The sequence below is a fragment of the Haliotis asinina genome, chromosome 8, assembly GCF_037392515.1.
Source record: "Haliotis asinina isolate JCU_RB_2024 chromosome 8, JCU_Hal_asi_v2, whole genome shotgun sequence".
Classification (NCBI taxonomy): domain Eukaryota; kingdom Metazoa; phylum Mollusca; class Gastropoda; order Lepetellida; family Haliotidae; genus Haliotis; species Haliotis asinina.
The window spans coordinates 49472967-49488415 of record NC_090287.1 but is presented as its reverse complement, the minus strand read 5'-3'; the positions used below and the strand labels follow the sequence as shown (position 1 = coordinate 49488415).

At 36.3% G+C, this 15449-nt stretch overlaps 1 protein-coding gene across 1 annotated transcript in view; it reads right to left on the bottom strand.

Moving 5' to 3' along the window:
* LOC137293494 (F-box/WD repeat-containing protein 7-like) overlaps positions 1 to 15449 on the bottom strand; it is a 64465-nt gene that overhangs the window by 38219 nt on the left and 10797 nt on the right. The window contains exon 9 of the mRNA XM_067824064.1: positions 3839 to 3963. Coding sequence (XP_067680165.1) covers positions 3839 to 3963 — 125 coding nt within the window. The remainder of the gene's footprint in view (positions 1 to 3838; positions 3964 to 15449) is intronic.

Below are 15449 nucleotides of genomic sequence, written 5' to 3'. Positions count from 1 at the left end.
CAACTTTGCAGATTTTGATTCCTTTCGGTATGGACTTACAGAAACAAATTATTAAAAATGCATCTTCAACTTATAAACCTGAAAAATAACATGATGAAAGGAAGCCTGCAAAATCACAGTTTAAACAATCCAGATGAAAACCAATGCAAACTAAGAATGTCAGTTTCATGTCCTGCTTTGTACTTGGACGAGCGACAGTTTCCAGCCATGCAGTAGCTCACTATCTCAGTGATATTTACAAAACCCAATATCTCTATATACATTATCTATGGATAACAACTTCTTTTCTTGTATATGATGCAACGTTTCAGCATGGATTCTTAAACCATTATCATCTGGCTTGACAACAGTACATGAATCCATACTCAGACATTGCATCATGTACAATCAAAGAAGTTGTTATCCATAAAAAATCATACTTTCTTTTAACTCACCATACTTCTGAAATACCAATCGAACATATCATCTCTATCATGACTCTATAAACACACAATGAGCCTTATGCATATCAGCATATGACCCACCTGATGAAAAGTCTTCATTACATGTGAGTGCACATGGGTTCTTACCTGTTTGGTCTCCTAGGTGCTTCCTTTCAAGAGAAGAAGCCCAAGTACAAAATATTGCACTTTTGATTCACGACTGTATGGTAATAATTTTGTTTATATTTTAATTTCACAATCAACTATGTGTAATATATGTCATAAATAAGTGATGATTGTGCTTTAATTATGTTTGATTTTTTGGTTGCATGTGACCTTTAAGCATGCTACTAGGAATACCTATGAGTGAATGTTCACAACGTAAGTATATCCTTTGATTTTGAACTGAATTCATATGTTTTGGCTATGAGACATTTTCATTTATGTGATCTCAAATGCACAATGAAAATAAGTACTAAAACATATGCCTAAGATTTCCCTGCTGTAGTAATGTATGACCATTTCATGATGAACCTGACTACCTGACTGTGACCCCCACACAATGTCTTCCTCGTGAGTACATATCACTCCTGATTATCACTTTAATCAGGTCTCATGGAACACATGTCTGCTTGATATACATCCCAGTCACAGACAACACCTGTCAATTAGAAATAGACGCTACCCTAATGAGGATGAAATATGAGGTCTATTTCAGAGATAGGTCGGGTATGTTTTTCACACAATGGCCAATTAGTGGGGGGAAATTGTAATACGAGATGGGTTCAAAAATAACAAATTTACAAAAATGTTTTGAGTTTGGAAAATTTCAAAGTTTTGTTTACTTAAAAGTAATCTTCTTGAATCAATGTCTCCTTACATTAAAATAAGGCATATTTTTTTGCCCATTTGAACACATGTTGTTTATATAAGATCCTGAAAAGAAGCTCAGATGATACACAACTGGAAGATTTGTTAAACAAAATTTTAAAAATATAATCTAATATTCATCTTTTGTAATTGAAATGACAAGATGATTAGTGTGTTGGACCATATGATCTAATGGAGAATATCCTCCTTTCAAATAGAATACTTAAGTAAGAAAGCTATATTATTTGAAAATTATATTGAATTCCTTGAAGGTATGTTTAAAACAGTACTTATCCTCAGTACTTTTCGTTACACTCCACCACTGAGTCTAACAAAACCTTATGGGAGGTCGCGTCAGGTAACCTTTCAGATTGACCAATCAGAACACAGCTTACCAAATTGCGAAAGTGCACATTCGCACAACCCTTATGAACTTTTCATCTCGAAAAGGTTCGTACCCGAACAATTCCGAATGCTATTTACCATACGATCGCTTCTGGGTGATGCACACGGCGTACGTACAGCCATGACAACGATGAGTAAACAGTCGCTGAAAATGGTGTTTTTGACAATATTCAAGGATGTTATCTTGCAGAAATATTAGCTAATGGTAACCATGTCAGCACAAACCCAAAAGCATATATACTGGAGATCAAATAACTGTGTTATATGCTGATTTGTGTTTGTGGAGGGATCTGTGTCAGTCCTGAATATTTTGAAAGTCCCTCCGATCCCAAAATAGTAGCCATTGTCTGATTGGTTAAATCTATTTAACAATCTCGCATTTGATTGGACTGTCATTGGTTGCTCAAAGGTTACCTGACGTGACCTTCTACTAGGTTTTGTTAGACTCAGTGGTGGAATGTAACGAAATACACTGATACTAAGTTTACTTAGACTGCGTTTAAAAATAACTGAAAGAAGAAGTTCACTTTGTGTATACTTGATCAAGTAAAGAGAATGCTATAAACAGACTGTTTTGTCGGTTTGTAACAACCGATAAAATAAACATTACAATCATCTTCCATTGCATAAGTTACAATTTCTGAGAGACCCAAAATAACACCATAAAAATGAAGTTTCGACATGTATATCTGGTAAACGAAAATAGAAATGGTGTATTTTTAACTTTTAATCTCAGATAACTGGAGTTCTCTTCAGAAGTAAATCAATGTAGGGCTCTAACTAAGAAGGTCAAGAAACGAATGAAGGATGCTTGTCATACTAAAGGTGTGTGAAACCCATTTCGGATGTCTTTGCCATGATATTGCTGGAATTTTGCAAATGGCAACGCAAAACTGAACTGACTCACTCACTCACTCTAACAATGTATTACAAAACCATTTGCACATCTTATGAGAGCTAATCCTGTATACAGTTTGTTGACTGGCATTTTAGGAAGAGGTTGACCAAGTAACTCTCTCAACAAAATGGAAGACTTCTCTCATCTTCATCTGTTGCAATCAAGAGAACTTGAGGAACATGATGAAGTCATGGTGTTAGGAGACATGGATATCACACTTTGAATGATCACAAACCTCTTACTGACGAAGTTCATTGTTTTTCACAGGAACGACTTTTGGGAAGTGTAGGTGTCAAAATTGGTTTAAAATTTCTAACAAATCTTACACATTATTGGACAGTTTTCTGCAGGAAATTCATCACATAGTAAGCTGACATTATCAGATCTTTCACACAGTGAGATATCTCTGGGAATAGCTCACCACAGCATTCATATGCATGTAGCCTGCTTTGCTAAACCAATGGGTCCTGAGACAAGCAGAAAAAACACCTATTAAACATGAGAAAATATGGCGTCTGTGTTATCTGGTAATGACACCTGGATGTCTTGAAGCAGCTGAGGTAGATAGCCATGGGTATCAAACAATCACTTCTGACATGTGCAGTAATCTGGGGGAATTAAGTGATGGTGGTGAGTAAGGGGAGAGACAGTGTGGAGGGAAGGGGGTAAGAATGGAGGAAGGAAAGACAGGAAGGGAGAACTGGTTTAAGCTGGAGGAAGAAATGAGAAAGAATGGGAAAATGGATAGATGGGAGAGGAGAGAAAGAGTGTGAGCAGTGTAGAGGGAGAGATGACACATGGGGGACAGAGCTACTTGAAGCAGGATAGAAGGATGAGGAAGGGAGTAAGACAAGCCTGGAGAGAATGGAATATGGAAGATGTGAGGAAGTGGATGCTAGGTGGAAAGATGGGGAATGGAGTGAGGAAAGATGACAAAGGGATGAACAGCAGACAATGGGTACCCAGTGGGATATGATTAGCACATTATAAATGCACATGCTAAATGCACTTATTATTATTAAGGGACAGGTTGGAGAGTATGAACGAAGGATAAGGGGAGAGAAGTGGAAGCACAGTGGAAACATTAGGATGGGAGTAAGGGTGGAGAGAATGAAAATTGGAAGCAGGGTGAAAAGAATACAAAGGGGATAAGGAACAGCTAGAGAGAAAATGTGAAAACGGACAGATAGGAAATGGACTATTGACTTTGAACTATTCTGACAGAAATATCAGCATTACTTACAACTTCTCCATCATGTCCAGACAGGATGTGTGTACATTTCCCACTGGACATGCTCCATATTCGGAGGTCCTTGTCTGCACTCCCACTCACAATCTTCTCCTGGTCAAACTGACAGCAGCTGACCACTGAAACACAACAAATGACATTAAGTTCTGCAACAAACAGCTTGTCTCCATTGCCTTTGACATGTGAAGATCGGGGTTATGAGAACTGATCTTCAGTAACCCATGCTTGTTTTAATAGGTGACTAACATGATCGGGTGGTCTGCCTTGCTGACTTGGTTGACACATGTCATCGTATCTCAGTTGTGTAGATTGATGCTCATGCAATTGATCACTGGATTTCTTGGTCAAGATTTGATTATTTTCAGACTGGACCGTATAGCTGGAATATTGCTGAGTTTGGCATAAAACTAAACTCTTGCTTACTCCCCTTCCCTTTCCACACTGGCAACTGAGCAACCAATCAAGTGATAACCTAAAGTTCAATTTTATCCCCTTTTTCTACCAGTCACATTACTATAGTAATATCCTTCTTCCATCCACCATCAAAATCACTGTCATGACTCATAGCTATACAGGATTTATTCTTCATGATCAACCTTCCACTCATTTACAATGAATAAGTGAATTTGGCTTCAGTCCAGCTTTGAACAGCATTTTGGTTAGAAGTCTGAGTCGAGTCAATGTATGAAGAATGCCCAAGTTGAATGATTTCATCTCATATTTGAAACTTTTTCATCTTACTCCGAAAGGAGGTATAATTTTGGCCCATTGGAAATGTCAAATCTTAAAGTTACAGAAAATTTGAAAGATTGGTTTGGAAATGACTAAAATTACAGCCAGTTGAAAAATCTATTTTTCATGCATTTAACTTAAATGATCAAGTGCAGAGGTATGAGTAAAATAAGTTAAAACGGCCAGCGGTTTAGACTTCAGCTGCAGAAGACTGGTAAGCAAGACAAATTGATTTGGACTGGAAGACTTGCTCAGGTTAAAATATTAGAGGTTTCCTGAAAACCAATATAATCAACCTACTGACACACTTTAATGGTACTTGTTCATTTACTTTACACATGCAAAATATGCAAGTGCTGAAATACACAGTCTTGTTCATATCAATAACATTTCACAACCTCCACAACAATTTCTAACAGTTTTTTGTTCCTTTTTCTAATTTGGCAATTTCTAAAAAAACGTTTCCACACCATCATACAAGAAAATGGTCTAAATGTCCAATTACAGAAAACACAAGAATGTACTCTACGGAAAACAGTTGATCATTTTTTGCTTGTTTGCTGTGAAACACTGCACTCAGACATATTCCAGCTATATGGCGGCGGTCAGTAAATAATCAAGTCTGGACAACATAAGTCAATAAACAACAGCATGAACATTGATCCAAGCATTTGGAACATAATTACATACATGTATGTCAACCATGCCAGGGAGCTTGACCACACAATCTCTTTAGTCACCAATTATGGGCTGCTGAAGACAAATTCCTATCAATGTATTCATGGACTTATCTTTTCATGGCATTGCTACCATGCTAAATGCTAACATACAAATTTACATATTGAAGAGACCAAAAGTTTGTTTTCTTTACACAGAAAATGAGTACAAGATATGAATGCCATACCATGTACACATATGACAAAATGGAATATTTGCTTGCCACAGAAACAGTTCACTTCAAACACATTAAGTTATCTTTGTAATTCAGTAAGTTGAATTAATGAAAGTATGTTTGAATTAAAACTGATAAAACTTGGCCTGATAATCATTGCATCAAGTATATCATGAAAAATTTGTACATTTAGATGTGTATACTTGTATACATTAGATGTGTATACTTGTATACATTAGATGTGTATACTTGTATACATTAGATGTGTATACTTGTATACATTAGATGTGTATACTTGTATACATTAGATGTGTATACTTGTATACATTAGATGTGTATACTTGTATACATTAGATGTGTATACTTGTATACATTAGATGTGTATACTTGTATACATCATTCCATGATAACACAATGACTATTTGTAGTCCTCTTAGAATATGTTTTCCTAATTTCATAGGATATCAAACATTTTTGCAGACAAAAACAATAAGCCTTTAGCAACAGTCTCCATGGAAACAGAGCAGTAATGATGGATAACCTGTTTGAAAATGTCCCTGACAAAAATACAGTTTACATAAGCCACCATGCACATACAGTTGTGTTGTTTTGTGGAATGTTTGTACACAAATGGTTCATGGTTGCATTTGTAATTTATTTCTATGTGATAATTTTTTCACAACAAAATTATATGTTAAATCATGAATGACATTTGGATGTAGCTACACTGGTTCATAAGTCTATTTATCATTAGTCCTCATGAAATGTGGCTATATGATTTGACATTGTTGTTATATGCATTGTCATTGTTGTCATGCACAAACCAACACATTGGAGCATCAGGGTATCATGATATCAGAGCAGTATCATATACCTTTTTAAAACATGATGGTGAAAAAAATGATTAAAGGCAAAACACTGACCTTAATGCCGGACATTAACATTTTATGCAGGGTTATCGATAACTGGCAAATGTGAAATGATAAATGACCAACGCATGACCAAATGACCAACACATGAACAAAAGGACAAACACACATGACTCATAGCATTATGTTGTCATTCCTACTTTACAACAATACAATAATCCAATCATGAAATAAAAGAAGTTGGTATTTATACAGTTTGTAAATATTATACTTCTCAACTTTAAAACATGTAACTCAAATAAACTCCTAGTAGCCATTATGCAACATAAATTCCTATGAAGCAAATGTGCAGCGGTATAACATTTGTCTAGCATACCTATCAAGGGGAAGGTGAGCTACAGCCCTTTCCAGTTCATGTCACCCACTATCATGTCTTTTCAAATGTATAACATGAATACATACACACGTCCACTTTTTGTTAATAATGCCTGAAATGCTGACATTTAGAGAAATGATTTGAGTCCCTGAGTAATGATAACTGTCTAAAAGTGCTGTAAAGTAGGACAACTTGTCATGTTTTTGTAGCATGTGGTTTTAGAAAAAGGTAATGTTATCTGTGGGAGTCTTGAAAAGCAACCACTTCATAACAAGGCTGGAATGTGCAGAAAAAGTCATAGTGAGCAAAGGCAAATGTCATTGTATTTCCCCTGTATATCTTTATGCCTACCAAAACAATGCCTGTGCAATGGTGTTCTGGCTATGAATTTTCATGTGTCAGAAACAAAGTGACAGATGGCTATGACTTGTGTCATGGGTGCAAGGAAAGAGTTGTTTGTAATTATTGTAATCATATTGAACATTGAAAACAATATAATAATCTAACTGTTCATCAGTAGCAAACACTACCATATGCAAACACCAGCTGGCATAATAGGCCTCAGACACAAGTTACTCTCACAATCCACAAACATAGAACACCAACTCAGACTATTACTGACACCATCCACAAAGGATGATACCTTGTCACTAACACAAGCAACATGTGACATTAACATAACCCAGTAATATAGACCATCCACACAAAATACTAACATTTGACACAGACAGACTTCTAACACAGGCCACTATTACAAGCCTTTACCATAGTCATTAACACATGACACCACCAAAGGACACAAACACTAGCTATTACCACATGTGACTAACACAAGCCATGAAGCATGCCACTAACAAAAGACCATTAACACAGACCACTAACACAAGCCATTAAAACAGGTATGCCTCTAACACATACCACTGAAACAGGCCACTAACAGAAACCACTAAAAACATACCACTAAAATAGATCACTAACACATATCACTTACATAAACCACAGACACATGCCACTGACACAGATCACTATAACAGATCACTAACATAGGCCACTAACCCATGACACTATTACAGGGCACTAACACAGGCCACTAACATATGCCACAGTGACAGACCACTAACACATGCCACTGACACAGACACTAACACAGGACACTAACACAGACCATTAAAACAGACAACTAACATACAGCACTAACAAAGGCTACTAACACAGATCACTAACAGAAGCCACTAACACAGGCTACTAATACAGACCACTAACACAGGCCACTAACAAAGACCACTAACACAGACCACTAACACAAGCCACTTACACAGACCACTAACACAGACCACTAACACTGAAAACTAACACAGGGCACTAATGATCATGCATAATGAAGTTTTGGGCCCATTAACAAATGAAAGTACATGTATCTATACATACATAGAGGAAACTCCCACTGTGTGTGAGAAAGGTATATGGCTCAACAGATGTGGATTATTGCTTGAAAAACCTCTCTTGTTCACGCGAAAGCTCTTAAAGCCAGAGACAGTTCTGAACGATGTTTTAAAACACTTCGTTTTTCTTGAAATGGAGATACCAGTAGGTTGGAATCAATTAAGTGAGGTGTTAAAAAATCAACAAGATTTTTTCATTGCCAACAGCTATATTTACCATAAATCAGGCTGAATGCTTCACATATTGAGTCAATTGCTGCCAATCAGCCAACGCGCTTCTGACAAAATCACCTGGCTTTATTTAAATTGAGTACATCCTAACTTTTTAGCTGCCCTTACATCTGCCATTAATTTAAAAAAATCTGACATGATTCTCCTGCAGAGGAAAGCGATTCCTTTTTTCAAATCGACATCCAAAAGCTTTAAGGAAAAGAATCTGGTATATTTCTTTCAGTGACTCCAGAATTCTGTTTACTCAACTGCAACACAAGGTTCAAGTGACATGTGATGTTCAGGTATTTAGATAAAATGAACATTACACGGTGTATGAACATTGTCAATAACATGACTGACAGATATGTAGAACTGTGACACTGACAGCTGAAATTAACATGAGTGTCAAAACTTATGGTATGCTGTAAATTCCATGTATCCTAGTTTACAAACAACTGAATCATTAACAGACGGGCTTCTCAAACCAACATTTCCAACTGTCAAACCAACAACTCCAACAGATAAGCATCAGAAATATTTTGCCAGATGTCAGAAATTAGCATGAGCATGTCAATAAATGAAGGTGTTAAGTGTTCATACTTTCTCTAATTATGTTCATCTGTGTATGTATTTGGTAACTGATGACAGGTTGAGGAGTTCACTTCCTACAGTTTATCCCCTGAATATTTATCACAGACAAAACAGAAAATAAATTTCAAATTTATAAACAAAACTGACAGTCTAAGTAAACTTAGTCTCAGTGTATTTCATTACACTCCACCACTGAGTCTAACAAAACCTAGTAGAAGGTCACGTCAGGTAACCTTTGAGTGACCAATGACCGTCCAATCAAATGCGAGACGGTTAAATAGATTTAACCAATCAGACAACGGTTAACATTTAGGGATAAGAGGGACTTTCAAAATATTCAGGTCACTGACACATGTCCGCATATAACACAGTTACTTGACCTGCAGTATATACGCTTTGGGGTTTCTGTTGACATGGTTACCATTAGCTAATATTTTCGCAAGATAACATCCTTGAATATTGCCTAAAACACTATTTTCATCGACTGTCTACTCACTGTTGTAATGGCTGTGCGTATGCAGTGTGCGTCACCCCGAAGCGAGCATATGGTAAATAGCATTCGGAATCGTTCAGGTATGAACCTTTTCGAAATAAAAAGTTCAAAAGGTATGTGCGAATGTGCACTTTCACGATTTGGTAAGCTGTGTTCTGATTGGTCAATCTGAAAGGTTACCTGACGCGACCTCCCATAAGGTTTTGTTAGACTCAGTAGTGGAGTGTAACGAAAAGTACTGGGGATAAGTTTACTTAGACTGACAAAACTGAGAAATTGTATGAGATTTTGAGTTTTTGTTTGACCTGGCATTTGTTACCGTATATTCAGAATATTATATTTTCTGTCCTATGGCCAGTTATCCCCACCTTTTTCTGTCTTATTTCTGAAATAATAATTAACATTTGTACAGACTTTGACTTTTGTGAAGCATATTCATTTCACTCCAAGGAGTGAGTTTAGTACTATGTCAAACTCAGAAATATTCCAGGTACATGACAATTTGGACCAGACAATCCAGTGATCAACAGCACGAGCATCGCTCTATGGAACTGGGATATGATGACATGTGTCTACCAAATCAGTTAGTCTGACCATCCAGTACTGTCAGTCATCTCTTATGACAAGCGTGGGTCACTGAAGATCAATTCTAACTTGAACCTTCATGGGTTCACCCCAAAGAAATAGTTTAAGTCAGTTACACAATTCAGATATGAAATCAAAACTGTAAAACTACAGTAAACAACATGTTTTACAGAACAGTTCCAATATCATCTTCATACAAATTGCTAAAAAGAGATTGGAGACTTTCGTCATTTTCATTTTTTAATCTTGACTAATCACGTATTTTAGTTTTGCAAGACCTGTATTTTTTGTTATTATAGTTATTATAGTTGTTTTTGTGTCAGCATAACAGACTAAATAACAACAGGTCTATAGAGGTGACTAAACAACCTTCTGTGTAATACCAATTTTGCAGAATGAGTTAATGATTAGGTATCAAAAGACCAAAAGCATGTGCAATTAAATTGGGTGTTGATGGTGGAAATTCAAATTTTGAAACACTTGTGTTGCATCTGCATGTGTTTAAACAAACACAAAACTTCACTGACTCACATCTATCAAAGAGATGCCAGGCTTAGTATTCCCTGAAAACACTTTCTAATCATATGACATTGATGCATCTAGCAGTTATGATCACCCTAATTACATAGAAACAGCCACGTAGATTCATCCATGTCACCTCATCTTGAACCAAGACTGGCACCAAATTCCGGAGCACTTCCATAGCCCCTCTTCAACTCACTATGTCATTGGTTGTTGTCTGCAGCTGTCTTCACCTCATTACGTCATTGGTTGTCTGCAGCTGTCTTCAACTGATTACATCACTGGTTGTGGTCTGCAGCTGTCTTCAACTCATTACGTCATTGGTTGTTGTCTACAGCTGTCTTCAACTCATTACATCATTGGTTGTTGTCTGCAGCTGTCTTCAACTCATCACATCATTGGTTGTTGTCTGCAGCTGTCTTCAACTCATTACGTCATTGGTTGTCTGTAGCTGTCTTCAACTCATTATGTCATTGGTTGTTGTCTCCAGCTGTCTTCAACTCATTATGTCATTGGTTGTTGTCTGCAGCTGTCTTCAACTCATCACATCATTGGTTGTTGTCTGCAGCTGTCTTCAACTCATTATGTCATTGGTTGTTGTCTGTAGCTGTCTTCAACTCATTACGTCATTGGTTGTTGTCTGTAGCTGTCTTCAACTCATTATGTCATTGGTTGTTGTCTGTAGCTGTCTTCAACTCATTACGTCATTGGTTGTTGTCTGCAGCCGTCTTCAACTCATTATGTCATTGGTTGTGGTCTGTAGCTGTCTTCAACTCATTATGTCATTGGTTGTTGTCTGCAGCTGTCTTCAACTCATCACATCATTGGTCGTTGTCTGCAGCTGTCTTCAACTCATCACATCATTGGTTGTTGTTTGCAGCTGTCTTCAACTCATCACATCATTGGTTGTTGTTTGCAGCTGTCTTCAACTCATCACATCATTGGTTGTTGTCTGTAACTGCCTGGCATCATGTGTATCTGTTGTACAAATAGTGTCTAACTGTCCATGTCTGACATTATCAATAATACCCATAATTATATGTAAATAACGTAACTATGTATTTTTTCAACAAAGTAAAGTCAACACTTTGATTTATTCATTGTAATCCATTTTATGCAAACAATGTTTTATTTATAACCGTATCAAACAGAATTTAAAGAAAACTTTAAATCTTTTGAATCTGATTTGAGATATTTCTAGAAACACAATTACATGTAAATTCTGAAAGGTTTCTTTCAGTGTATATCCATTATGTGATGTATCTAGTCTCTGTGGACTATTTTCACAAAGGAATTCCATATTAGGAGAGGAAATACCATTCCAGAATATTATTTCAGAGCAATTGTAAACAGTGCATATTTTGCAAAAATAACAACAGCATGGTCTAGGGGTGAATTTATTTGATATTTAACACTGTCCACTGTGCACAGAACATGTTTCAGGCGGAAGTGTAGGAACCTGAAGTGATGCCACCCTGGGATGTTTACCACTCTGTGACAACCTTGAAGATGGGTATGGCGCTTGACTAACACACAGTCTTTTGATATAGATATTTTTGATAAAAACAAATGATTCCATTCAAATCAGTGAGTATGGTTTTACTCTGCTCTTACAATATTACAGCAGCATCACAGCAGGGACATTAGAAATGGGCTTCACACACTGTGCCCATGTGGTTAACTGAACCCAGGTCATCAGCATGACAAGCCAACACTTTAACCACTAGGCTACCCCACTGTCCCTAATCAAAAATGAGCCCCAGTGAGATGGGAGATTCAGAATTTGAGGAAAAATTAAACTTACCTCAGTTAAGCTTTTGCATTGACTTGCACAAATCTCTAGAGTAATAATTAATACTAGCAACGTAAATGATAATTTCTACACAATATAAATATCCCTCTAACACACTGGCACAGAAGGGTATTTCTATACACCCATGGATTTAGTATTCTGTACAGAGTTCAAGCAAGGCTAGGTTTCACACTCAAAAAGAGCTGGGTGGCAGGCAAAGAAATGTGTTTTTAGGGACAGTGATAATCAATGCATAGCTGTAGGGTGTGGTCATCCCACCCATGACCTCCTTACTTTATCTACCTGCTGACCTCAGTGATCATGTATATATGATTTATGACCTCAGATCAAAATTCAATACACTTTAAGTCTGTTTAGGCATTTAATTTTAAAAAATGTGTATTCAACTACTGTTTTTAGATTTAGGATGTTAGTCTACCTGGGAGTGAGTGCGTTTAGCTTTACGACAGTCAGCAATATTCAAGTCATGTGGTGGCAGTAAATTAATCGAGACTGGACCAGACAGTCCAGTGATCAACAACATGTGCATCAATCTGAAAGTTGCTCTACATTTAACAGTAAACTCATACAGACAAGTTATGACACATAGATTGAATGCAATCAGTTGAAATGATTTCTCATTTCTAGAAGTAACAGAATGGGCACCTGTTCTTGCATTGTATGTACAGGCTGTAGACTATTCAATGGCAGGCATCTGTTGTCTACATGATGCATCAGGCTGTAACTGCCAGACACTGACATTTAGACACTACTGGAATAGTGGCCATCTGGTTATAGGAACTTGCCTATATCTCACATATTAGGAACGCTGGTAAATTACCAGCCAACTGACTTAACAACAGGCCTTTATGTCACATTTTACGTTAAATGAATTCCAATCTAAATAAATCAATGTAATTATTATTGTCATTAAGGAATCGCAAAAACACTCAGTTTAAGAATTTCTGTCAAAAAATTGATTGTACCCTGTCAATAGTTCAAAGACAATTTTATCAGTTGAGACCCACAATATCTGAAATATGTACACAATGAAAAATTGACGGCCTCCCATTGATAGAGTTGACAACATTGATAATGACAAGCAACCTGTTTTATCTAAGCTGAAATCAAAAACAACATCCCATGTGAATTAATTCATCTGTCAAACCAAATTTATCAGTGGATGAATGAAATTCACAAGTTATAATCAAGGTGACAACTGATATTGACAATGTGTCATACTTGTGGTACTTCTCATCTCAGCCTTGTAGGAACTCTTTGTGTGTATTCTAAACCACTAACAAAATTTGTCAAATTTTTTTCATGCAAGTCCAAATTTTATAATCTTTGCAGCACACTTCAATACAAGCAATAGGAATATAGCTTCTAATGAGCTGGCACAAAACCAACAATTAATCTTCACAAATAATTCTATTATTCCTGCATATTATCAACTCTTAAATGTGATTCAATTATTAGTCTGCAAAGATTCATTAATTCTCCAAATTGAACAGATGTTGATGAAATATGATCTAGTCTATGGCAGACATGAAATGGATTACCCAGTGAAATCCCCACCAGGAGGAATGTGTCATTTACCTCTGGGCACAGTTTGAATCAAACCGGGGAAGACATTTAATTTGTTAAAAAGGTGTCAAATACTTACAGCGACTTAGAGGAAAGAATAAAATTAGTCTGTGTCTCAAAATCAACTCTACCAAGAAAACAACTTAAAAAAATCCCAGTCAAACTAGGGCTGTAAATATATTTAAACAAACTCATAACAAAAATATTCATGAAATAATTTTTTAGACATGAAAATTCATATTAATATGATTATTTAACCTACATAGTTTATGGGTTTTAGTGGATTCAGATACTCAGCCTTTAATGCATAAATGTGAGAATGATTGCCAAGAACTGCCACTGTAGATCCCATATGCCATATATCCTGAATTGGGGGTCAATTCCTGTTAGAAGACAGAGCCTGGGCAAAGGTTTAGAATAGGAACCAGGATGTTGAGGAACTTATAATCATGATAATAGGTCTGGCCAGAAACAGACAGGTAATGTTACAGTTTCATATTGCATTTATTTCACTTACACAGAAGACTTTAATGTGTATTTGTCTGCTTGTACAAGATTTGGCTAATGCCAGTGTTAAAGTGCCAGAACATCTTTAACACCACTTGTATTGGCAAAGCTCACTGACTAAGGCACCAAAATTCAGTTCAGATATTATCCAAGGGTTTGTATTGAGGTGACTGAAAAGATTGTGTTGTCAGGTTCATAACTAGGGTAAGGTAAACTAATATATCTGAGATTTAGAGAAACCCACAGGAAATCCCTGTAGTTTAACACATTCACTGATATCCATAGGAAATCCCTGTGGTGTAACAGATTTACTGATATCCACAGGAAATCCCTGTAGTTTAACACATTCACGGATATCCATAGGAAATAACTGTATTTTAACAGATTCACTGATATCCATAGGAAATCCCTATAGTTTAGAAAATTCACTGATATCAATAGGAAATCCCTGTAGTTTAACAAATTCACTGATATCCATAGGAAATCCCTGTAGTTTAACACATTCACTGATATCCATAGGAAATCCCTGTAGTTTAACAAATTCACTGATATCCATAGGAAATAACTGTATTTTAACAGATTCACTGATATCCATAGGGAATCCCTATAGTTTAACACATTCACTGATATCAATAGGAAATCCCTGTAGTTTAACACATTCACGGATATCCATAGGAAATAACTGTATTTTAACAGATTCACTGATATCCATAGGAAATCCCTATAGTTTAGAAAATTCACTGATATCAATAGGAAATCCCTGTAGTTTAACAAATTCACTGATATCCATAGGAAATCCCTGTAGTTTAACACATTCACTGATATCCATAGGAAATCCCTGTAGTTTAACAAATTCACTGATATCCATAGGAAATAACTGTATTTTAACAGATTCACTGATATCCATAGGGAATCCCTATAGTTTAACACATTCACTGATATCAATAGGAAATCCCTGTAAGTTTAACACATTCACTGATATCCATAGGAAATCCCTATAGTTT